General features: G+C 39.7%; 1 protein-coding gene across 4 annotated transcripts in view; it reads left to right on the forward strand.

Annotated features, from left to right (window-relative positions):
- Positions 1 to 27227, forward strand: part of ANO6 (anoctamin 6) — a 224412-nt gene that overhangs the window by 152602 nt on the left and 44583 nt on the right. For all 4 annotated transcript variants that reach the window (XM_025403747.1, XM_025403743.1, XM_025403746.1 and 1 more), the window contains 4 exons: positions 4914 to 5019; positions 9239 to 9299; positions 19361 to 19503; positions 21923 to 22000. In XM_025403747.1, the coding sequence (XP_025259532.1) occupies positions 4914 to 5019; positions 9239 to 9299; positions 19361 to 19503; positions 21923 to 22000 (388 nt within the window). The remainder of the gene's footprint in view (positions 1 to 4913; positions 5020 to 9238; positions 9300 to 19360; positions 19504 to 21922; positions 22001 to 27227) is intronic.

Consider the following 27227-nt stretch of genomic DNA (forward strand, 5'->3'; position numbering starts at 1 on the left):
GACCTCGTGATCTGCCCGTCTCAGCCTCCCGAAGTGCTGGGATTACAGGCTTGAGCCACTAATTGGTTATTTTTAGTAATTCCTATCTCTATTGATATTCTTTTTGTCATGCTTCCTTTAATTCTTTAGGCAAGATTTCCTTTAGTTCTCCAAATACGTATAATTGCTAAATATAAAAAGTCTTCATGTAATAAATGCAATATCTGGGTGTCCTCAGGGACAGTTTTACCTACTGCTTTTTCCTGTGTTAGGACCATACTTTTCAGTTTCTTGGTGTGTCTTGTAATTTTACGTTGAGAACTGGGCATTTTAAGTATTATAATGTAGCAAATCTGGAAATCAGATATTTTCCCTCTTCAGAGTTTGTTGTTGCTTCTGTTTATTATTATCACTGCTACTGCTGCTTCCCTTTGTTTAGTTACTTTCCTGAACTACTTGTCTTTGTCATGTGTGACCACTGCAGTCTGTGTTCAATAAGATTTGTTGTTAGCTAATGATTGGATTAGCTAGTAATTGCATTAAATGCCTACTACCAGTAATTTTCGTTTCTCTGCCTTTGCCTCATGGCTCTGTGTGCATGTGTATTGAGGAATGTGTTTAATGCTCTAGCAGGTAGTTTTCAGTTCTTCCTTAGCTTTTCCTTCTTGCCAATGCAGAACCTCAAAGTCAGTCAGAGGTGAGGGATTAAGGTTTTCTCAGGTCTTTCTTGGCCATGTGCACTATCCTACACATGTGCATGGCCTTCTGCAATCTCAGAAATATGTTGGAACTTTCTAGAGCCCGCTGTGCACATCTCATTTCCTAATTTTTCCTTTTAAGTTATTTCGTTGACCACTTGTTAACCTCTACTGGTATCACTGCCTCAGGCAGCTACAATGTGAAATAATTCTTGCCAATCGCTTTCAACCGACACTTTGGTGATAGTGCTGTTCACAATATGAGCTCTGAGTATGAGGTTTGAAAAGAACGACAAAACATTCATATACACCAATAACAGAGAGACAAATCATTAGTGAAATCCCATTCACAATTGCTTCAAAGAGAATAAAACACCTAGGAATCCAACTTACAAGGCATGTGAAGGACCTCTTCAAGGAGAACTACAAACCACTGCTCAATAAAATAAACGAGGACACAAACAAATGGAAGAACATTCCATGCTCATGGATAGGAATAATCAATATCGTGAAAATGGCCATACTGCCCAAGGTAATTTATAGATTCAATGCCATCCCCATTAAGCTACCAATGAGTTTCTTCACAGAATTGGAAAAAACTGCTTTAAAGTTTATATGGAACCAAAAAAGAGCCTGCATTGCCAAAACAGTCCTAAGCCAAAAGAACAAAGCTGGAAGCATCATGCTACCTGACTTCAAACTATACTACAAGGCTACAGTAACCAAAACAGCATGGTACTGGTACCAAAACAGAGATATAGACCAATGGAACAGAACAGATCTTTGACAAACCTGAGAAAAACAAGAAATGGGGAAAGGATTCCCTATTTAATAAATGGTGCTGGGAAAACTGGCTAGCCATAAGTAGAAAGCTGCAACTGGATCCCTTCCTTACACCTTATACAAAAATTAATTCAAGATGGATTAGAGACTTAAATGTTAGACCTAAAACCATAAAAACCATACAAGAAAACCTAGGCAATACCATTCAGTACATAGGCATGGGCAAGGACTTCATGTCTAAAACACCAAAAGCAATGGCAACAAAAGCCGAAATTGACAAATGGGATCTAATTAAACTAAAGAGTTTCTGCACAGCAAAAGAAACTACCATCAGAGTGAACAGGCAACCTACAGAATGGGAGAAAATTTTTGCAATCTACTCATCTGACAAAGGGCTAATATCCAGAACCTGCAAAGAACTCAAAAAAATTTACAAGAAAAAAATAACCCCATCAAAAAGTGGGCAAAGGATATGAACAGACACTTCTCAAAAGAAGACATTTATGCAGCCAGCAGACACATGAAAAAATGCTCATCATCACTCGCCATCAGAGAAATGCAGATCAAAACCACTATGAGATACCATCTCACACCAGTTAGAATGGCAATCATTAAAAAGTCAGGAAACAACAGGTGCTGGAGAGGATGTGGAGAAATAGGAACACTTTTACACTGTTGGTGGGACTGTAAACTAGTTCAACCATTGTGGAAGACAGTGTGGCGATTCCTCAAGGATCTAGAACTGGAAATACCATTTGACCCAGCCATCCCATTACTGGGTATATACCCAAAGGATTATAAACCATGCTGCTATAAAGACACATGCACACGTATGTTTATTGCAGCACTATTCACAATAGCAAAGACTTGGAACCAACCCAAATGTCCATCAGTGACAGACTGGATTAAGAAAATGTGGCCCATATACACCATGGAATACTATGCAGCCATAAAAAAGGATGAGTTCATGTCCTTTGTAGAACAGAAAACGAAACACCTCATGTTCTCACTCATAGGTGGGAACTGAACAGTGAGAACACTTGGACACAGGAAGGGGAACATCACACACCGGGGCCTGTTGTGGGGTCAGGGGAGCAGGGAGGGATAGCATTAGGAGAAATACCTAATGTCAATGACGAGTTAGTGGGTGCAGCACACCAACATGGCTCATGTATACATATGTAATAAACCTGTACGTTGTGCACATGTACCCCAGAACTTAAAGTATAATAAAAAAGAAAAAAAAAGAATGAGAAATCCTGAGCATGGAGCTTCTCAGGGGAGCTGCTAGACAGGTCAGATAGTAAGACTTCTCTGAGGATGGGTTTTTTTGGGTAGCTTTAGACTACTTCTTCCCCCTTCAGTGGCTGCTAGGCTGCCGTTTTTCACAGCTTCTGTAGTTACAAGCCTGTTGGTTTTTAAGGCTACCACGAAGCTAGGGAGATGGGGATGGGAATCAGTCAGGTTAAAATGCCACAGGCCTCATCCTTATAGAGATTTAGCCAGTTTTCCTCAAATAAATGCTCCTCAGATGACATCCAGCAGTTGGTTAATTTCCAGAGTTCAGCAAAGGCTGATTTTGACAATTTTTGCCTGTGTTCTCATTGCTTTTATGGAGGGAGAGGGTTTTCCAAGATCTTTACTCAGCTATTCTAGGAAAACTTCCTATTCCTATTTGTTTTTCCTTAGTTATTTGCAAGACCACCTAACTGCACAACCCCAGTCCTCGTCACATACAATCCTAGCCTATCTGAATGGCTTCTCCTAGAGGGAGCAGCATGCATTGTTACTTGGGTTTTTTGTTTTTGTTTTTGTTTTGTTTTGTTTTGTTTTGTTTTTTGTATTAATTTATAGGAGTTCTTTAAATACTCTGACAAATAATCGTGTGTCATTTTTATGTCTGCAAAACTTTTACCAATTTGTGGCTTATATTTTTCTCCCTTTAATGTTATTTTTTTAATTACATTCTTTGAAAATATCTTGAATGTATCAGTATTTTTCTTTGTGGTTTATGCTTTTTGGTTTCTTGTTTATGAGATTCTCCTTACTCTGAGGTTATCTAGATTTTTTTTTTTTCCTAGTAAGTTGGTACGTTGGCATTCTCATTTTCTACCTGGATTGATGTATATAAAATACCATCAGGGGTTCAATTTTATGTTTATTCATACAGATATCCTGTTGTACCAGACTTGTTTTACTGAAATGTCAGTTCTCACTTTACTAATTTGCTTGGCCAGCTCTGGTATATATCAGTTTTTATATAGGCAAGAGGTCTGTTTCTGACCTCTTTATTTTCTTCTGTTGGTCAGTTTTTCTTAACCTCTCCCATAATGCCTTTGTCTTCAGAAATATTTTGACTGTTCTGAGTCTCTGCTCTTCCAGTGAATTTATAGCTTAAATGGGAGAGAACTAATATCTTTAAATATTGATTATTACAAATTACAAACGTTGATTATTACAAATTACAAATTGATTATTACAAATTGATTATTCAAATTGTGAATATGATAGTGTAGGCCTTCTTTAATGCATTTCAGAAAAATTCTATTTTCTCCCTATAAATCTTAACATATTTTGAATTAGATTTATTCCTGAACACTTTATATTTTTTACACTATTAAAATGGTATTTTTTAAGAATTATTTCCTAATAATTACAGGTGTATGGGGACATAATTCCTTTTTGTGTCCCTGTATTTTGTATATTGATTTTGCATCCAGCAAATTTTACTCAACTTATTTTTGCTTTGTTTTTTGAGACAATCTCACTCTGTCACCCAGGCTGGAGTGCAGTGGCATGATCTCAGCTCACTGCAACCTCCACCTCCTGGGTTCAAGCCATTCTCCTGCCTCAGCCTCTCGAATAGCTGGGATTACAGGCATGCATCACCATGCTGTGCTGATTTTTATATTTTTAGTAGAGACAGGGTTTCACCATGTTGGCCAGGCTGGTCTTGAACTCCTGACCTCAGGTGATCCACCCGCCTCAGCCTCCCAAAGTGCTGGGATTACAGGCATGAGCCACTGCACCCGGCCTTTACTCAACTTATTAATTCTAATAATTTATCTTTAGGGTCTATTGAGTCATCCATATAGATAGTCATGTAATCTGTTAGTAATAACAGTTCTCTTTCTTCCTGGCTTATCCTTGTGGCCTTATTTTACTTGACATACGATGCTGGCAGAGACCTCCAGCTGAAAAGAAACAGTGATAGAAGAATCTTTTGCTTTATTCCTGATCTAAAGGAAATACTTTCAGCATTTTACCACTGAGTATAATTTTTAATGAGTTTTATGTAACAAGCCTTTATTGGGTTAATGAAGTTCACTTCTGTTTCTAGTTTTACAAGACTGGTTTAGTTTTGTTTCTTATTGTGAATGGATATTGGATTTTATCATGCTCCCTTAAATTGATTAAATTTTTTAAAATTAAGTTTTATTTCTCTCTTTTTAGCAAAGAAGTTTGTCATCCTGATATTGGCGGCAAGATCATAATGTGTCCTCAGTGTGATAGGCTTTGTCCATTCTGGAAACTCAATATTACTTGCGAGTCCTCAAAGGTAATTTTGCTATTCCCAATATTTACACCTAATGAAAGATTTTTTTTCTAATGATAATTTAGATAAAACATAGATATTGTATCTTTTTTCCTCTTAGGAATTCAGACAGATATTTTTCAACTAACCTTTCAAACGTTTTGTACATTAATGTACAATGCTTTATTCCTCTTTTACAAATAAGAAAATTGTGATTTAAGACCTTAGATAAAATCTCATAGAGTGTCAGTGAGATAATGGTGGAATCTAAACTATTTGAGTATTTCAAGTAATCAAAGCAGAAATCTCAAACCCGTTTTATCTTATAAATACTTTTTAATAGATTTACTACAGGTTGAGTATTTGTTATCTGAAATGCTTGGGATCCAAAATGTTTTGGATTTTGGAATATTTGCCTTCGACTTACTGGTTGAGCATCCCTAATCCAAAACTCCAAAATCTGAAATGCTGCCTTGAGCATTTCCTTTGAACATTATGTCAGTACTCAAAAAGCTTTGGATTTGGGATACTCAACCTTTATAAGTATTTTCCTTAATTCAAGTAAGTAGAAACCTGAAATCTGTACTTCTGTTTTCCCCCTTTCAACATATGCCAAAACTATGCTTAGATTGTAAACACCCTGATGGTCAGACTTAGACTATAACTATGCATGAGAAAGGTTTTATATGTGATAAAAGGTATTTGTCTTAAAACATTGCCAGAAAACACATCTGGCTCTCCTTATACATGCACATGGTCCTGAGGTTTAGGATGAGCATCAAGAGTGGAGGGAGCTTACTGAAAGCAGGCTGGAAATCTGGACAGAAAGAAAGACGGTCAGCTTACTTCAGAGCATTTTCCTTACAATTCTGACCTACGCTTTCCTCTGATGATCTTCTCTTTATCCCCTTGTTCTGCCATGAGAGTTTAGGAATCATTAGTGGCCCTAGAACATTGTGGCCTACTCCATGTAAGTCAGATTTTAGCAGAATGTATTACTGTTATACTGATGCCACTTTCTATATCATACTTTGCATAGTTTTTATACTTACCACTTTTAACATACACAACAACCCTGTGAGATAGGTGGAACAGGCATTATCTCCATTTTACAGTGTAAAATACTGGGGATGTGGGAGATCAAATAATCTACCCAAAGTCACCCACCTAGTAACTGCAGAGTCAGAAATTTATAACAAATCTGCATTTCTCATCATTACCATATTCTTTGCCAGCTGACATTGCAGGCACTTTACTCAGATCCAGCTCTATGTTTGAAAAATTGTTTCACTACTTAGTTAAGCTGATTGCAGGGTGTTGTCAACAGATGGATTTTTATACTTAATTTAGAAATTAAGCCCCCTCTTCCAAACCAACACAAACTCTAGACTATAAATATGTGTTGTAGATCACATAGAGTAAAAGACTTGAAGCTAGTAAGAAGGAAGCTGCTTCCAGTGATGCTGACTCATAGGCTAAAGGGCACTAGTTAACTGCATCCCGAAGTACTGGCTTTAAGGCAGATGCCAATGATAATACCAGAGGCAGATTGTCATCTACAAAGATGCAAGTGGAAGTTTCATTTTCCTTAAGAAGTTCTCTCCTTCACACTCCCCACACCCACCTCTTCTTCTTTCTTCTGCTCCAACTACCCATCCTTAAGCACATGACTTTCAAATATGCCCCGTGTGCATTTTTTTATTGTTTTGAAAAAAAGAAATGAATCTTTAATTCTATTCCAGTTTCCTCAAGGATCCCTTGAGTCTTGTCAGAATGATTTACAAAGGGAAGGAAACATAATACAAGTAAGAGGACGAAATGGAAAAAAAAAGAGTTTGAAAAAGAAAAAGAGCACTTTTTCTGGCTTTTCTGTTTGTGAATTGTTTTTTCCTTCATATATTTATGTATTTATATGTCTTTCTTTTGGAAAGAGAGTACTAATTTACAGATATGCTTACCTTTTAGCAAATTAAAAATAGAAATACAAAATCAGGACCAAAGAAATCAGGAAACAATTATGCAAATAATAAGGATTCATACTGGTTTTTTTTTATTATTATTATTAAATAAGATTCTTAGCTTTCTAGCTGGTAGGATAAAGGGGAAACATGGTAAGTTCTAATATTTTGTTCATAAAAACACATTTAGTTATAAAATTTTGACTTTGCTTCTTTCTAGGAAGAAAGCATAACAAATTGTCATTTTTCCCCCCAAGATTCTAATTGGTTTCTCTGCTTAAAATCATCATGCCTACATATGCAGCTCTTTCTTTTCTTTCCTGCTCCATGTGAGTAAAGCAGTATGCTGATTCACACTGCTCTCAGCACAGCTGTCTTGCCCTCTCTGTGTCTTGCCCTCTCTGTGCCATCCTGCCTAGCAAGCTAAGCTAGGCTTCTTACCAAGTAAGCTCCTTGCTTCCTTTTTCCCTTACTTCCTGCTTCCACATAGTTCATGGAAGACAGAGCAAAGAAGTCAGCTATCTTATTCTTTCTCAAGGGTCCAGGATTCTCACACATGTGGCAAAAATACTAACTTCGTTCAGGCCTAATTCCCGCATAGGAGTGCTAGGCATGTCCCTCACCTTCAGCAAGGCAGCTGGAGTGATCTTGACATTGGCAGTACACTTCCTCTTTCGTAATGCTCCCATTTTTCCCTCTAGCACTGACAGAAGTGTTTCCATTGACGTTTTCTCAAAAGAGTAGAGCTAAGAATTCACAGATGGGATTTTCTTTTTGGAGTAGGTGAGCAGAAGTGTCAAGGCAAGTAGAGTGTTGTCAAATACTTAGAAGATTGCCTTGATTCCTAAAATGGAAGTAGCATTGGACAGAATCTTCAATAATAGCATTACAACATGCAGAACTGTTTTTATGGGACCTTTCTTACAGTTTTACAATAAAGGATAAGGCATAGCATTAAAAATTAACTTGGAGAAGATGGTTCCATGAGAGTCAAAGGTAAAAGATTTGAAATATGTGGTCTGTGGAATACCTGGACTAGAGGAGTAAGTGGAAAGCATTGTTCCCCAGAGCAGGCATGCATTTATTCTGTCTTCCTTGAGGTTTTGTAGAAGAATAATTGGATGACAGACAATTAAGGATTATGCTTGCTTTTTCTCATCACAATCAGTGTGGATGATTGAGGGGGCCTTGAAAATCAGATGGATGAGAATGTAGCTGTTCTTTTATGAAAATAACAAAAGTAATGTTTTTACGTAGATGAAGTTTTATCCACTTTATTTGAGTATAAAGAGCAACCCAAAAAAATCACCTAAAACAAAGTAGACTTTCTACTTCAAAGCAGCTTTGAGTCTTCTTTAACATTTGAAAAGGCTTTTTTTTTTTTTTTAACCTATAGCTTCTTTTTCTACCCAGTCCCTGTCCTTTTATATGATCTGTCATAAAGTAAATATAATATGCTTGTCACTTTTTCCATTATCTTTATAGTATTTTTTAGGAAATGTAAAATTGCTCATTAATGAAAAATTAGTAACTAATTAAAATATTTTCCAGGAACTCATAGAGGGAGATAGGTTACTTATATACTAGCAAAGAGATAAAACTTAGCAGAACTAGTGAATAAAGCCTTCTTTGGCCAGATATGTTATGATCATTCATGATCATTGTATTCACTGTAATGTTAGCAAAAGCACCTGTGCATCCTTTATTCCAGTAGAAGCATCTGTCAATGATGGTAGAAAAGCTATCATTGGGTTTAAGAAAACAGAGCTCTCCTGGAGGAGAGCCACCTCGAGATAAACCTCAGCTTTGTATGTCTCTTAACAGGAAAAACAGGAATTCTGAAACTTACCCTCTGACCAGGTTGGGATGATGATAAGATACAAATCATAAATCTAAAAGTTGCTTAGGGGTCATTGTATTCGTACAGCCATACTACTTCCTCAAGTCCATTATGACAGCTCATAAGAGGCTGTTATTCAAACCCAATAGAGGCTTTCAACTCAGTGGAATTCTAGGAACTATATCTATTTCCTTTTTGGGATATGCAAAGTTTCATTGGAAAAGACACTGGTTAATACAGCAAAGATTGTTTGCTTTTAAAAGAATCAAATTTCACTATAAGTATGTAGTAGATACATTGAATGAGTATGATCATAGATGATTGTTAAACTAGGCATCAACTTTGAAAAGAACTTAAAGACTGTAGAATAGACAAAGCATTTCATATTTACTGAATCTAATAAGTGGAGGATATCACTCATTTCTATGTCATTTATATTTTCCAGAAATTGTGCATCTTTGACAGTTTTGGAACCCTAGTCTTTGCAGTATTTATGGGAGTATGGGGTAAGTTATTTTTTTTTTCATGCACTCAATTTGATAGTATTATACAGTTTTATGTAGGCTATCAAAGTAACCCAATTTTAGGACCTTGTATTGCCCAGGCTTCAACTCCCCTAGAATTCCATTTATAACTGAGGACATTGTATCAGTTAGCTTTTACTATATTAAAATCTGCATGAAAATATATCAGCTTAAAACAATAAACCTTATTTCCCATGTTTATTATTTCTCATCATTCTCTGGGTCAGCTGAGAGGTTCTTTAGGCATGGGCTGGCTCAGCTGACTCTAGTAAGCTGGCAGCTCCACTGGGATAGACAATCTTGCAACTAGAAACCTCGTTTGGTCTGTGGGGCTCAGCTGGGAAGGTTTCTCTACTCTACATGGTGTCTCATCTTCAAATAGGCTAGCCCAGGATTCTTGGTGTCAGGGTTCCAAAGAGAAGAGAGGACAAGCTTCAGTGCATATGCATTTTTAAGCCTATTGTTGCACCAAGTTAGCTAATGTCCCATCAGCCAAAGTAAGTCGTATGGCCAAACCAGCATCAATGTGGAGCGGTGGGAGTACTACCCAGTGGCTTGGATGTAGGAGGCATGATTTGTTGGAAGCCATTATTGCAACAGCCCTCACAGTGTGATACAACCTAACTTTTATGGGAGTGGAGGTCAGGAGGAGGCAGCAACACAGTGATTATGGGTGAGCTTTCTTCCTCATACACTTCTGTGTGAGCAGATATTTAATGAGTATCTGCTACTTGTATAATAATAAGAAACTCTACTTACTAACTAGAACAGATATAATTCTACAGGATCTAATTCCCATATGGTAACTTTAACACTATATTATTTACTTTGGGATAGCATCATTAATACAATGAGGCAGTTATCATTTTCTTTAAATGCAAACTTTAAATGTTTAATTGATCTAAATGTTCTAACATAGAAGAAAAATATCCATTTTCAAAATTAGATGCATTTCCAGTTTCATTGTGTAAGTATGAGAAACAGCAGAATTCAGGTTATAGGAAGGCGGAGGAAAAAACTGAACCAAGTTTCTTATTCTTTAAAGGACGACACATCAACGTATGTATCTCACAGAATCAGTTATTTACAGTGTCCTCAGCAGTATTTCTCTTTGGTAGTGATTGTACCTATGAAGAATTACCAAATGGGTCACAGAACAGACAATCCGATTATTTTGCTCACTCTTTAGAGACACTCGTTGCCACTCAACAGATAAAGTTCTCTGTAAGGTGACCAGACGTCCCAATCAGTTACACTGGCATTTGGCCATTTAGCATGTTTTGGCTGGAGACCAAACTCTGGCTAATATATGACACATAGAAGAATAAAGATTGAATTTATGTATTAAGATCCTCTGTGCTCCTGCACTGTAATACGCCCCCTGCCTACCCTCCGCCCCTCCCCAGTAAGAGCTTTAGGTACTGAACACGTGGGTCAGCACTTTTAACTATTAACTGTACTCTCAGCGTTGAATCATAATGTATAACATACTAACACATCTACTGAACTCCATATACTAATGGATGCTGATAGCCGCAGTTAAAGAAGACATTTGAAATAAAACAAAAAAATGTTAATTTTGACACTAGAAAGACAAACCTCAAATTTCCTAGCTAACTTTCCCTTCTCTGATCATTAACTACACCATAGTTGTAGAACTGACGTACACATTAGCTGCTGATTTTATTTTATCTGATTTTAGAACGCAGAAAGTATTTCAGCACTGCCTGTAGCATCATATGTGTATCTTTAAGGATATATATGATAAACTTTTTAAGTGCTTTGTGTGGCTTTCCTTGTTACTTCTGCTTTGAGAACTACTGCTGTGAACCACTTTACAGAAATTCTGAAATTGCAGAACCAAACAGGCTACAGCCTCATATGAAGTTATTCATATCACCACCATTATGTTCCTGCAGCATCTCTTTTGTGCCCAGATGCATATGGCACTTAGAGTATTTTTCTGCTCCCTAGAAATTATAAAAGTTGAGAGTAGAAAACCTTTTGTAATCAATATAATATAAATCATATACTTACCTTAAAAATGTCCATCCTTTTAGGACAAGGCAGCCCACCTGTTCATACTGATTCATAGAGTCCTAAACACCAACCCATGGTTGAAGTTAAAAGTTCTAAACGCATCCTGCCCACTCCCTTCCTTGTTGCATCTTGCCTACTTATACCTGATTCTCCCTGGATCAGACTCTTGGCTGCATGACTGCAATGTTTAATTTTCACCTTTGAGGGGTGAGTTCTAAACTAGGCCTAGTTATTTCCAGAAAACCACCAGTCATCTGACTCACTAAGGACCTGGGGAATCAGGAAGCCTAACTAGCTGCACTTGGGGATCAGAAAACAGCTGCTGTGACTGTTACTTTCAGACCTGTGCTGCTTCTGCTGGATCCACACCAGCAAAATAATGCAGCTCCTGCTACCACCACCCTGACTCCATTCAGCCCAGTTTCTGACTTAAGTGACATGCAGATGCTTCTGACAGGCATTTTAAAAAATCAGATCTGGAACCCTAGCTGCAAGAGAGTTTCTAGCCTTTGAATTAGGAAGTTGGAATAAACGACTGGGTGTGGTGGCTCACTCCTGCAATCTCAGCACTTTGGGAGGCTGAGGCAGGTGGATCACTGAGGTCAGGAGTTTGAGACCAGCCTGGCCAACATGGTGAAACCCCGCCTCTAGTAAAAATACAAAAATTAGACAGGTGTGATGGTGCACACCTGTAATCCCAGCCGGAGGCTGAGGCACGAGAATTTCTTGAATCCGGGAGGCAGAAGTTACAGTGAGCCAAGATCACTACTGCACTGCAGCCTGGGCGACAGAGTGAGACTCTATCTGAAAGACAAAAAGTTGCAATAAAAGCTGAGCGAGTTAATCTAACTCCTGTGCCTCTGTGGGTTATGAGGCCTAAATAGTTTCGAGGCCTGTTAAAACATCCTAGACCTTCAGCAGCAAACCCTTACAGCAACCAGAACATTTCCATCTACCAGAATGTGTCTTGTCCTTAGACAATGCAGGATATAACACCACTAACACTTTACTGCTCTGAAATCTTTTTGGGTGTATGGACATCTTCTTCATCTGATGCCTATTTTGTTTAGATATAATAATATCCCGATTAAGAGGAAGAGCTGTTACTGATCTCCAAGTTCCAGACAACCTTTCTCTTTTCTCATTATGTGTTGATGTAAGAGTTTTAACTGTGTCTAATCAGCACCTCTGGTTTGCCAGAGAACAGAAATGCAGTGCTCCCTGCTGGAGTTCTGTCAGATGTCTTATTGCAGGGGGAGGGAGCAAAAGATACAGAACAGAAATTTCTGTCTGTGATCATGCACGGTCACCCCAGGACCTGGTGCCCTCAATCTGGGACACACAGCATTGTGAGTCAGCACTGATGTGGCCCAGGAGTACTCCAAAACACTGGGTGACTATTAGGTTGGCAGTGCCTTCCATAGACCCTGCAGAATCTGAGGCTGAGTGAAATAAGGAACTAAAACACTCTCCCACTGCTGCAACTCCCAGGGGTTTTCCTTCAAGGCTGAGGATTTGCTAACAGCTCATTATTTCTCACCAGGCTATGTCTTGCTTGCATTGCAATCCTATCACTTCCCAGGCAGAACTGCTTCCTATAGTTCAGAATTTGGTAAACAGAAGCATATGTTCAAGTTCAGGGAGGAGAGAAGAGGGCATCCACTGTTCTTCCCTTATAGCACCGACTAGAATTGCTTATGTTGCTCTTTGTGAGAAAAGTTAAGAATGTGTTCATGAATTATCTCCTAGTTGATATTGGATAGATATGAGATAGATGCTAGATAGGTACTGAGTAAATGAGTGGCTATCACACTCCAGTTTTAAAGATGAAGAAGATGACACTCAGGGAGTGAGTTATCTAAAGATGACACTCAGGGGCCAATTATCTAAAGCCCCATAGACAGAAGGTGACAAGCATAGAATAAGAGTTCTGCCAATAATTTGGCTATTAGTCTTTAGATTGATGACAAAATACAGTGTATATTAATGAAGTTGCAGCAAGCTTTTAGAAAGATGCAGAAATTTGGTTTTTACTGATATAATTGCATTATTTTGTTTGATGCTGTGAAAAAAAATGAGAATGGGTTAGAAACTGTCAGTTTAGTCTCATTGGTTCTACCTCATGTGACACAGGTGCAGACCCTTCTTTCTAGCGCAGAAATAAGAAACCACCAGTCTTCCAGCCTAATTTTAACAGGCTTATAAGTACCAGTTTTTCATTTATGCCTGTAAGTGTCAAAGTGCAACAAGATTTTAATGTGCTTAGTCACAGCATCCTTAAAAAATGGTTCTGCTGGAAGAGTATGTTTGCAGTCTGTAAGGTAGAAGAGTACACATGATAATTCCTTCAGCTGTTGACCCTGCACCCCTCCCCACAGGGTGCTCAAGCTTGATCTCACCAGTCAACTGTCAATGCTTCATGGTATATTCTCCTTCTGGGGTTATCCTGGCCTCTTGCTGGGTACAGGAATATCTCAGAGATACTGTGGGTTAGGTTCCCGACCACCACAAGAAGGTGAATATCACAGTAAAGGGAGCCACACAAATTTTTTGTTTCTCAGTGCATATCAAAGTTATGGTTTTACCATACTGTAGTCTAGTGAGTGTGCATAGCATTGTCAAAAAATGTACATACTTTAAAAATACTTTGTTACTAAAATGCTGACAATCATCTGAGCCTTTAGAGAATGTTCATCTTTTTGCTGGGGGAGGGTCTTGCCTCGGTGTTGATGGCTGCTCACTGATTAGCAGGGTGGTTGCTGAAGGTTTAGGTGGCTATGCCAATTTCTTAAAATAAGACAACAATAAAGTTTGCCACATTAGTGCACTCTTTTTTCACAAAAGAGTTATCTAGCATGTGATGCTGTATGGTAGTATTTTACCCATAGTAGAACTTCTTTGAAAATTGGAGTCAGTCCTCTCAACCCTGCTGCAGCTTTATCAACTAAGTTTGTATAATATTATAAATCCTTTGTTGTCATTTCAGTAATGACAACATCGTCCCAGGAGTAGATTCCATCTCAGGAAACCACTTTCTTTGCAGATCCATAAAAAGCAACTTCTCATTCCTTCAAGTCTGATCATGAGACTACAGCAGTTCAGTCACATCTTCAGACTCCATTTCTAGTTCCTCTTGCTCTTTCTACCACATCTGCAATGACTTCCTCCACTGAAGTTTTGAACTTCTCAAAGTCATCCATGAGGGTTAGAATCAACTTCTCCTAAACTCCTGTTAATGTTGACATCTTGACCTCCTCCCATGAATTATGAATGCTCTTAAATGGCATCTAGAATGGTGAATCTTTTCCAGAAGATTTCTGTTTATTTTGCCAATGTCTAGCCAAATAATTACTATCTATGGCAGCTGTAGCCTTACTAAATGTATTTCTTAAATAATAAAATATGAAACTTGAAATGACTCCTTGATCTATGGGCTGCAGAATGGGTGCTGTGTTCACAGCCATGAAAACAATATTAATCTCTGTACATCTCCATCAGAGTTCTTGGGTGAGTGGATACATTGCCAATGAGCAGTAATTTTTTTAAAGGTAATTTTTTGTGAACAACGGGCTTGAAATAATTCAGCACACCATGTTATGAACAGATGTGCTGTCATCTAGGCTCTATTGTTCCATTTAGAGTACAGGCAGAGTAGATTTCACATAATTCTTAGAGGCCCTAGGGTTTTTGGAATGATCTATGAGCACTGGCTTCAACATGAAGTCACCAACTGCGTTAGCCCCTAACGAGAGAGTGAGCCTGTCCTTGGAAGTTCTGAAGCCAGGCATTGACTTCTCCGCTCTAGCTGTGAAAGTCCCAGATGACATCTTCTTCAGTGGGAGGCTATTTCATCTACCTTGAAAGTCTGTTGTGTAGCCACCTTCATCAAGGATCTTAGCTAGATCTTCTGGATAACTTGTTCTGCTTGCATGTCAGCACTTGCTACTTCACCTTGCACTTCTATGCTATGGAGATGATTTCTTTCCTTAAACCTCATGAGCCAACCTCTGCTAGCTTCAAACTTTTCTTCTGCAGCTTCCTCACCTCTCTCAGCCTTCACAGAATGGAAGAGAGTTCCGGCCTTGCTCTGAATTAGGCTGTGGTTGAAGGGAATATTGTGGCTGGTTTGGTTTTCTATCCAGATCATTAAAACTCTCTCCTTATCAGCAATAAGGTTGTTTCACTTTTTTATCATTTGTGTGTTCACTGGAGTAGCACTTTTCATATCCCTCAAGAACTTTTCCTTTGCACTCACAGCTTGGCAAACTGGCACAAGAGGCCTAGCTTTCCATACGCCTTCCTCACTAAACTTAATAATTTCTAGTTTTTACTTAAAGTGAGAGATGTGTGAGTCTTGTTTCACTTGAACACCTTAGCCATTGTAGGGGTATTAATTGGCCTAATTTCACTGTGGCATCAGATGGAACTATTGTTGGGTTAGCAGTTAGATGCAACTATTATTGCATCTCAAGGAATAGAGAGGCCAGAAGAGAGGCAGAGAGATGGGGGAGCAGCCAATCAGTGGAATAGTCAGAACACACACATTTGTTAATTTTGCTATCTTATATAGGTGCACTTCATGTTGCCCCAAAACAATTACAATAGTAACATCAAAGATCACTTATCACAGACCACTGTAAAAGATACAGTAATCATGAAAAATTTGAAATGTGAGAATTACTAAACTGTGACACAAAGTGGGTACATGTTGTTGGAAAAATGGCATTGATACAGGCTCAATGTGGGGCTGCCACAAACCATCAATTCGTAAGAAGATAAAAACACTATCCGTAAAGCATGATAAATCAAGGTACATCTGTGCAGGAGGTACTGAAGGCCCAAGTAGACTAGCGTAGCAGGAAATAAGGAGAGTGGATGGTTATGTGTAGAGGTGAGCAGTTGGAGTCAGCTGGGACCTCTGAGTGGATGATTCCCCAGGTCGGGGGGTCCTCCAGTTTCTGGCTGGTTTCCTTCAGTTTGTCCATTCAGTACATTCATTCATTACGTGCCTACTATGTCCCTTCTGCTATGAAGAAAACCAAATCCCTGCACATGTGAAGGTGACATTCCAGTGGATATGATAGACAGTAGACCTCGAAGCAGATACAGGTCGGGATGCATGAGTGCTATGTATTAATATTTTGAAGGGCAGAAGAAGGGTTGACATAGGGAATAAAGTGTGCTCTTTCTGAGAGAATGCACATGACCACTGGAATGATTTCAGAGTTACAGAGAGGGAGACAGAGTGGAGGGAGCTTCAGGGGTGGGGGCATATGCAATACTGGCGGTAGGATTCTTGGTAGATTAAAAAGTAGGGTCCTCTGTTGATTGAGGTGTATGGGAGTTTTATCAAGGAGATGCAGAACCTTGGGGGGCTTTAGTAAAGTGGGTGGTGTATGTTATACTGCTTCATATGCAGCCTAAGAAGGGTTGGTTCATGGGTGGCTTATTCCTCCCAACAGGGTCTCTTTGGGGAGAATCTGCCACCTGAGACCAGCATGGCTCAGCTGGGCAGCAAGACCACCCAGTCACAGCTCAGTCCACAAAAGAACATGGTGCCCTCTAGAGTTCCATCCCATTGACAAAGAAGCCAATACTCACTTCATTTCCCCTTGGGCAGGTACAGAAGCACAAATGTCTGGGTTGTTTCTCAGTAGCCATCACCCTCTGTATAAAACACTCAACAGTTTGATCCTGATTCCAACATCCAGGTTATTTCTACTCTAACTTACTGGAAAAGTAGTAGTCAAAACAAACACTGCTAGGAAGTGAGTGCTGTTAAACATGTTCAGTTGTCTTTGCCATTGGGGGGTGTTGGATTCTTGCTCCTTACAGGTGCATCCCAAGACTGCCTCCTGCATTTCAGGCTGCCCGCTGCAGGGTCTGCAGGATTTCATTCTGGCTCTCTTCACTCTCTACTTCAGTGAGTCTCCACCCTGACTGCGTATTAAACCTTAACAACAAAACAAAACAAACAAAAAGCAAAGCAACTGTGTTCAGGCCCCATTCCAGACCAAAAATCATAATTTATAGGGTGGCACCTGAGCTCGGTATTCTGTAAAAGCTCCCTGGTCCTTCTTACATGCAGCCAGGGTGTGATTACCCTGCACCTCATTTAATAATCTCCTTCTCTCATGGCCCCAGTTGCCACTTAAAACAGTGAAAGTCGAGCTCAACCCAGATCTTCCTCCTACGTTGTAGACTTTTACCCGTCTACTGGACATTTCTTCTTGAGTAGTCCACACGCATTGCATCTGATCGTAACCAAACCACACACTTGACCTTCTTAACACACTTCCTATTTCCAAGGAATGCCACTAGAAATTAGGATATTGCCTGAGCCAGAAACCTGGATAGCATCCTTCTGTCATACCAGCATTCATCTGTCTACCTGCTCAACATCCCTCAGGGATCCTGCCACATCAGGTACCTGCCAGTAGGTCTCCCTGCCCCTAGTCTCACTCTAGACTACCTTCAAAGGCTCCTCCACCTGTACGTTAAACTCTCTAAACTCCTTTCAAAGCACAGCAAACCCTTTGTGATGTGCCCCTGCAGAGCTCTTACCTGGCTGCCCCACCTCCATCACACCTTTCGCTTACTACCAGATTATTTGCAGTTTTGGGAAAGTACCTGGCTCTCTGGTCACCTTGCCTTTGCATGTGCAGCTCGCAGGTGGCCTTAGTGTTCCACCCACCACCGCTTTCACCTAATCAGCTCTGAGGCATCTCAGGACTCATCACAGTGGTCCCCTCCTCTGGGATGTCTTTCCCAGAAACACCCAGTTAAATGTTCTGGCTCTATGTGCCCAGAGCAACCTGTGCTTACCTTTATCATATCCCTCTTAATAAGCAACTATACCTGTCACTTCAAGGACAGTATAATTCCCAAACGCCTAGGAGCTCCTTGAAGCAGGGGCTGTGTCTTGTTTTCTCTTTATTCCCAGCTGACAGTAGACACTCAACGAATGTTTGTAAATAGAAGAGTGGTAATTACAGAATTTCTTTATAGGAAGGACTTAGGGTTAGCAGTCTGATTAAAAGAAGGGCATAGGGTATTTACCCTGAAACTGCATTTTTCAATTAACATTTAATGTTTTATTTAGTATTTAAAGTTAAAAATTCTGATTCCTAAAAAAATTATTTTAGTCATACTTTACATAAGATTGAGAAAAACATCAGTTTTCCTTATGAGTGAATATTAATTTTATTTGGGACATCCCATATAAATCTTCTTCTCCTTTAGGCCCTTAGGAAGGAAACGGGAGTACAAGAAGGAGGGTGTGGGGAAAAGCAGATTAAGGATGGACCATGAGCTCCTTTGGAACTGTGACCATTTTTTGTGTTTTAGTTGGCAATAAGGTGTTGGAACATACGCTTCAGTGTCAGACATACTCACATGTCTTCTGACCATCACATTGCCTTTCCCAGAATCTATAGTCTATTTCATAATGTTGTAAATTACCATCATTTTCTTTAAAATCATGTTTTTCCCTTTTAAATAGTAGTATCTCCTATAATTTAGATTTGATTTGCCATATACAGAAGTATTATGGATGATATGGTTTGGCTCTGCGTCCCCACCCAAATCTCATGTCAAATTGTAATCCCCACGTGTCACGGGAGGGGCCTGGTAGGAGGTGATTGGATCATGGGGGTGGATTTCCCGCATCCTGTTCTCATGATAGTGAGTGAGTTCTCATGATATCTGATGGTTTAAAGCTGTGGCACTTTCCGCCTTGCTCTCTCTCTCCTATTGCCATGTAAGATGTGTTTTGCTTCCCCTTTGCCTTACACCATGATTGTACGTTTCCTGAGGCCTCCCCAGCCATGCAGAACTGTAAGTCAATTAAACTGCTTTCCTTTATATATTACCCAGTCCAGGTAGTTCTTTATAGCAGTGTGAAAACAGGGCAGTACAATAGATAATTAATATTATTCAGTACAGATTTCTGAAACATCAATCATCATCGAAAATCCACACGAGCTGTTCTGTCTCTCTGTTAGTTACCTTGTTTTTGGAGTTTTGGAAGCGACGCCAGGCAGAACTTGAGTATGAATGGGATACTGTTGAGTTACAGCAGGAAGAACAAGCCCGACCAGAATATGAAGCACGATGTACTCACGTAGTGATAAATGAGATTACTCAGGTAAGGAGGGTCGTATTTAGGTGCAGTTTAATCTACTTAGTGCTGTGGTTCTCCTCCTTGGCCGCACATTAGAATCACTTGGGGGAGCTTAAAAACTATTGATGCCTGAGTTCCATCACTACATACTCTGGTACTTGGTAACCTGGGGGTATTCTGAGCACAGGGATTTTTTTAAAGCTCTTTTGGTGATTCTGATGTGCAGCCAAGGTGAGGAAGCACTGCTTAGAACAGTAGCCACAGGAGATAAATGGGGCCCCTTCTTTCATAAAAACAGTAAAAATACAAAAAAAATAATTTTTACTGTGACATAAGGAAAGAGGCATTGGTTTTTATAGTTGATTCTTAATTTTTCACATATACTTTCATTATTCCAGCCCCTTATTCATCCTAGACCAGCTGCCCCTTTATCTTGCAGTGAGCCTCAGTCACTGCTCCACCTTCTGGTTGGGATGTGCAGAAAGTAGTGTGGCCTTTATCCTAAAGTTGGAGAAAGGATGGAGGAAGAAGGAAAGTATTTTGTGAGGTCCAACTCTGTTCAGGTACTGTGCTAGGTATTTTATGTCATTGGAAAGGTAGATTTGCTGCTGCTACCACTGCTCCAAAAATAAAATACTGTATTCTGTCCGTATAAATATTCCAGAGTCCCTGAAAGATGATTTTTAAATCATCTGCATCCTTGCTCTTTTCCATCAATGCAGAAAACTTTGAGCTGATTGTACTTGCAGTCATCAGCATAAGAACAGTAGGTTCTGAATATGAATAGCTCTTGGAAAGAAAATGCTTTTACCAAGAATGTCTGAAAATGTTCCCAACTATAGGTTTTATAAATTGAATCACAGATTTACAAAATGTTGGCACTAAAAGGAACCAGAGGGAACAGTTCAATCTCTTCCTTTTGCAAATGGGAAAAAAACGAGGTTCAATTACCAGTAGAAAGTGACATTTGTCTTTCACAGTGTAACAAGCTCCAAAGAATCCCCATTATGAATAGTTCCTGCTGTTTACTAGAGAGGACAGGGTCAAAGCATATGTTGTTGAAAGATTGTATATTCAGAAATGAAAGCCAAAACTTAAACAAAATTAGATGTTTATGAAGTCATTTGAGCACTAAAAAATCTTATAATACCAGCAACATGGGAAAAATACTGAAGAAAAGATAATTTGGTCATTTAAACCTGCCAGTTTTATAGTTAAAATTGCCAGCTTATAAGTTAAATTTCCCTTGAAATATTGCTTGCTAAAACATTGCAAGTGAAGGTCCCTTTTTCTTTATGGTTGTTCCTCATTTCACTTTTGTTGCCCACATACCCTCCCTTTGTTTAGAGAGGCCTGTAGGGTGATGGTGAAGTCTCTGATGCCAGAGTTCATGTCTGAACATAGCGACTTACTAGTTAGGTGATGTTGGACAAATTAGTTAACTTCTCTGTGCCTCAGTGACCTCATCTATAAAATGGGAATAATACAGTTGTTTCCTCATGATTACAGCTAAGGATTGAGTTAATGTATGGAAACTACTTAGAATAGTGCGTGGCAGAGAGTTAAATACTCTGTAAGTATTTGCAGCTATTATTAGGCTGCTCTTACAATACAGGTAAATCATGTAGAGGGTTGATTTCTACTTTTTTTTTTTTTTTTTTTTTTTTTTTTTGAGACGGAGTCTCGCGCTGTCGCCCAGGCTGGAGTGCAGTGGCGCGATCTCGGCTCACTGCAAGCTCCGCCTCCCGGGTTCACGCCATTCTCCTGCCTCAGCCTCCGGAGTAGCTGGGACTACAGGCGCCCACCACCGCGCCCGGCTAATTTTTTGTATTTTTAGTAGAGACGGGGTTTCACTGTGGTCTCGATCTCCTGACCTTGTGATCCGCCCGCCTCGGCCTCCCAAAGTGCTGGGATTACAGGCGTGAGCCACCGCGCCCGGCCGATTTCTACTCTTAAGAACTTAAATATATTTTTGTGAACTATAAAATGGAAATCCTCTAAAAATTTATCATTCAAAATTAATATATAAAGCCCAACCAAGAAACACATAGTGGATACCTAGTATTACAGACATCTAGGAAACTTTTTGTCCTGCCTGGGCTCTGCGCTATCATCAATGATTTCTAAAACCTAAGACAAGCCCAGAATTTAGCTTTGCAGCGTGGCACCATCAGACACCCAGATTCCTGAGCTCGGGTCATGGCCAATAAACAGTTTATTCATGCTTGCATGTTCCAAAAACTTATTAAAATGAACACTGCACGTGTTTTGTGATGTATGACTTTGAAATTATTAACAAAAAAGTGCAATTATGAGTAAGGAGACTATGCTTGCAAACTAATTTTTTAAAATTAAGTCTTAAGATTTATTGGCCAGTCAGGAGAAAAATAATTTTATTACCGTAATCCCTTGATTGACTAAACTTTTTTGTTTTTGTAATTAGGAAGAAGAACGTATTCCCTTTACTGCCTGGGGAAAATGTATACGGATAACCCTCTGTGCAAGTGCTGTCTTTTTCTGGGTAATTCTATCACAAAAATGTTTTGAATGATTAAACATGTTTTCATTATGTAACAGATTTTTTAATATCTAATTTTAAATGTTGAGGAAACTAAGTGCTGAACCTAGAAACTGTATGGTCTCAGAGAGAGAGACAAATAGACAGATGTTTCCAGAGAACTATTTTAGCCGCCACATGGAGCAACTCCCAAGGTTCAAGATACCTTATCTGTTCACAGTGGTTCTTCTAGTTCTTTTCACCTCATCTGTTTAAGTCAGTAATTCCGGATTTTCCAGTTTCTGGTAAAGACCAAATGGAAAGCATTAAGAATTCTAAAATTTTCCAACAGCAACAATCAAAATGTTGGCCAAGGAGGGTGGCTCATGCCTCTAATCCCAGCACTTTGGGAGGCCGAGGCGGGCAGATCACCTGAGGTCAGGAGTCAAAACCAGCCTGGCCAACATGATGAAACTTTGTCACTACTAAAAATACAAAACTTAGCCAGGTGTGGTGGCACACACCTGTAGTCCCAGCTACTCGGGAGGCTGAGGCACGAGAATCACTTGAACCCAGAAGACGGAGGTTGCAATGAGCAAAAATCATGCCACTGCACTCGACTGGGTGACAGTAAGACTCCATCGCAAAAAAAATAAATAAAATGTCTAGGAATACCCTTAACAAAAAGATAATAGGAACTATCAAAGAAAACATAAAAACTATTGAAAGTTGTAAAGAATCTGAAAGAATGATTAAATGAATGATTCTAGATAGAAACACATTTTTGGTAAAATATCAGTGCTTATTAAGTTAGTTTTGGGCTTATTGATGGAATCATATTAGTGAAGTAATAATTTAGTGTGAGTTTTAATTGGCTCAAGAACAGCCAGATTCAAGAATAGCACATGAAGCCTAGAAATAGCCCTTGATAGCAATAAAAATGTAATATGTCAGAAAAGAGGCATTATAAATCCATCAGACTAGTGGAGATTATGCAATAAATGGTAATGGAATACTTGTTAGCAATTTGGGGGGACAGTAAACATTAAAGTCTTACTTTAAAACATATACTATAATAAATTTCAAAAACATTAAAAAAAAATTAAAGGCCTGGAGCGGTGGCTCATGCCTGTAATCCCAGCACTTTGGGAGGCCAAGGCGGCAGATCACCTGAGGTCAGGAGTTCGAGATCAGCCTGGCCAACATGGCGAAACCTCATCTTTACTAAAAATACAAAAATTAGCCGGGCGTGCACCTATAATCTCAGCTTCTTGGGAGACTGAAGCCAGGCAAATTGCTTGAGTCCAGGAGGTGGAGGTTGCAGGGAGCCGAGATTGCACCACTGTGCTCCAGCCTGGGTGACAGAGCAAGACTCCATCTCAAAAAAAAAGTTAAAAAGGGAGTTGCCAAGATGGCTGAATAGGAACAGCTCGGGTCTGCAGCTCTAGCATGATCGACGCAGAAGACCGGTGATTTCTGCATTTCCAACTGAGGTACCTTGTTCATCTCATTGGAATTGGTTGGACAGTGGGTGCAGCCCACGGAGGAGGAGCTGAAGCAGGGCGGGGCGTCACCTTACCTGGGAAGTGCAAGGAGTCAGAGGATTTCCCTTTCCTAGCCAAGGGAAGCTGTGACAGATTACCTGGACGAATGGGACACCCCCCACCCAAATACTGCACTTTTCCCAAGGTCTTAGCAACCCGCAGACAAAGTGATTCTCTCCCCTGCCTGGCTTGGTGGGTCCCACGCCCACGGAACCTTGCCTACTGCTAGCACAGCAGTCTGAGATCCATCTGCAAGGTGGCAGCCTGGCTGGAGTAGGGGCATCCGCCATTGCTGAGGCTTTAGTAGGTAAACAGAGTGGCCAGGAAGCTCGAAGTGGGCGGAGTCAACTGCAGCTCAACAAGACCTAATGCCTCTAGGCTCCACCTCTGTGGACAGGGCATAGCTGAACAAAAGGCAGCAGACAACTTCTGCAGACTTAAACATCCCTGTCTGACAGCTCTGAAGAGAGCAGTGGTTCTCCCAGCACAGTGTTTGAGTTCTGAGAATGGACAGACTGCCTCCTCAAGTGGGTCCCTGACCCCCGTGGAGCCTAACTGGGAGACAGCTACCAGTTGGGGCTACAGACACCTCACATAGGCGGTTGCCCCTCTGGGACGAAGCTTCCAGAGGAAAGATCAGGCAGCAGTATTTGCTGTTCTGCAGCCTCTGCTGGTGATACCCACGCAAACGGGGTCTGGAGTGGAACTCCAGCAAACTCCAACAGACCTGCAGCTGAGGGACCTGACTGTTAGAAGGAAAACTAACAAACAGAAAGGAACAGCATCAACATCAACAAAAAGGTCATCTACACCAAAACCCCAGCTGTAAGTCACCAACATCAAAGACCAAAGGTAGATAAAACCACAAAGATGGGGAGAAACCAGAGCAGAAAAGCTGAAAATTCTAAAAACCAGAGCGCCTCTTCTCCTCCAAAGGATTGCAGCTCCTCTCCAGCAACAGAACAAAGCTGGAAGGAGAATGACTTTGACGAGTTGACGGAAGTAGGCTTCAGAAGATCGGTAATAACAAACTTCTGTGAGCTAAAAGATAATGTTCTAACCCATCGCAAGGAAGCTAAAAACCTTGAAAAAAAGTGAGACAAATGGCTAATTAGAATAAACTGTGTAGAGAAAACCTTAAATGACCTGATGGAGCTGAAAACCATAGCATGAGAACTTTGTGATGCATGCACAAGCTTTAATAGCTGATTCGATAAAGTGGAAGAAAGGGTATCAGTGATTGAAGATCAAATTAATGAAATAAAACAAGAAAACAAGGTTAGAGGAAAAAGAGTAAAAAGAAACAAAGCCTCCAAGAAAGATAGGTCTATGTGAAAAGACCAAATCTATGTTTGACAGGTGTACCTGAATGTGATGGAGAGAATGGAACCAAGTTGGAAAATACTCTTCAGGATGTTATCCAGGAGAAATTCCCCAACTAGCAAGGCAGGCCAACATTCAAATTCAGGAAATACAGAGAGTGCCACAAAGATAATCCTCTAGAAGAGCAACCTCAAGATACATAATTTTCAGATTCACCAAGGTTGAAATGAAGGAAAAAGTGTTAAGGGCAGCCAGAGAGAAAGGTCGAGTTACCCACAAAGGGAAGCCCATCAGACTAACAGCGCATCTCTTGGCAGAAACCCTACAGCCAGAAAAGAGTGGGGGCCAATATTCAACATTCTTAAAGAAAAGTGTTTTCAACTCAGAATTTCCTATCCAGCCAAACTAAGCTTCATAAGTGAAGGAGAAATAAAATCCTTTACAGACAAGCAAATGCTGAGAGATTTTGTCACCACCAGACCTGCCTTACAAGAGCTCCTGAAGGAAGCGCTAAATATGAATAACCAGTACTAGCCACTGCAAAAACATGCCAAATTGTAAAGACCATCGATGCTATGAAGAAACTGCATTAATTAATGGGCAAAATAACCAGTGAACGTCATAATGACAGGATCACATTCACACATAACAATATTAACCTTAAATGTAAATGGGCTAAATGCTCCAATTAAAAGACACAGACTGGCAAATTTGATAAACACTCAAGACCCATCAATGTGCTGAATTCAGGAGACCCATCTCACTTGCAAAGATGCACGCAGGCCCAAAATAAGGGTTGGAGGAAGATCTATCAAGCAAATGGAAAGCAAAAAAAAGCAGGGATTGCAATCCTAGTCTCTGATAAAACAGACTTTAAACCAACAAAGATGAAAAGAAAGACAAAATAGGCCATTACATAATGGTAAAGGGATCAATTCAGCAAGAAGAGCTAACTATCCTAAATATATATGCACCCAACACAGGAGCACCCAGGTTCATAAAGCCAGTCCTTACAGACCTACAAAGAGACTTAGACTCCCACACAATAATAATGGGAGACTTTAATACCCCACTGTCAATATTAGATCAGTGAGACAGAAGGTTAACAAGGATATCCAGGATCTGAACTCAGCTCTGCAACACGCAGACCTAATAGACATCTACAGAACTCTCCACCCCAAATCAACAGAATATACATTCTTCTTAGCACCACATCGCACTTATTTTAAAATTGACCACTTAATTGGAAGTAAGCACTCCTCAGCAAATGTAAAAGAACAGAAATCACGACAAACAGTCTCTCAGAGCACAGTGCAATCAAATTAGAACTCAGGATTAAGAAACTTACTCAAAACTGCTCAACTACATGGAAACTGACCAACTTGCTCCTGAATGACTACTGGGTAAATAACAAATGAAGGCAGAAATAAAGATGTTCTTTGAAACCAGTGAGAACAAAGACACAATGTACCAGAATCTCTGGGACACATTTAAAGCTGTGTGTAGAGGGAAATTTATAGCACTAAATGCCCACAAGAGAAAGCAGGAAAGATCTAAAATCGACATCCTAGCATCACAAAAGAACTAGAGAAGCAAGAGCAAACAAATTCAAAAACTAGCAGAAGGCAAGAAATAACTAAGATCAGAGCAGAACTGAAAGAGATAGAGACACAAAAAACCCTTCAAAAAATCAGTGAATCCAGGAGCTGATTTTTTGAAAAGATCAACAAAATTGATAGACCTCTAGCAAGACTAATAAGAGAGAAGAATCAAATAGATGCAATAAAAAAAATGATAAAGGGGATATCACCACCAATCCCACAGAAATACAAATACCATCCGAGAATACTATAAAAACCTCTGTGTAAATAAACTAGAAAATCTAGAAGAAATGAATAAATTCCTGGACACAAACACTCTCCCAAGACTAAACCAGGAAGAAATTGAATCTCTGAATAGACCAGTAACAGGCTCTGAAATTGAGGCAATAATTAATAGCCTAACAACCAAAAAAAGTCCAGGACCAGACGGATTCACAGCCGAATTCTACCAGAGGAACAAAGAGAAGCTGGTACCGTTCCTTCTGAAACTATTCCAATTTATAGAAGAAGAGGGAATCCTCCCTAACTCATTTTATGCAGCCAACATCATCCTGATACCAAAGCCTGGCAGAGACACAACCAAAAAAAGAGAATTTTAGACCAATATCCCTGATGAACATCAATGCAAAAATCCTCAATAAAATACTGGCAAACCAAATCCAGCAGCACATCAAAAAGCTTATCCACCATAATCAAGTCGGCTTCATCCCTGGGATGCAAGGCTTGTTCAACATATGCAAATCAATAAACGTAATCCATCACATAAACAGAACCAATGACAAA

The sequence above is a fragment of the Theropithecus gelada genome, chromosome 11 (genome assembly GCF_003255815.1).
Source record: "Theropithecus gelada isolate Dixy chromosome 11, Tgel_1.0, whole genome shotgun sequence".
In the NCBI taxonomy this organism is placed as follows: domain Eukaryota; kingdom Metazoa; phylum Chordata; class Mammalia; order Primates; family Cercopithecidae; genus Theropithecus; species Theropithecus gelada.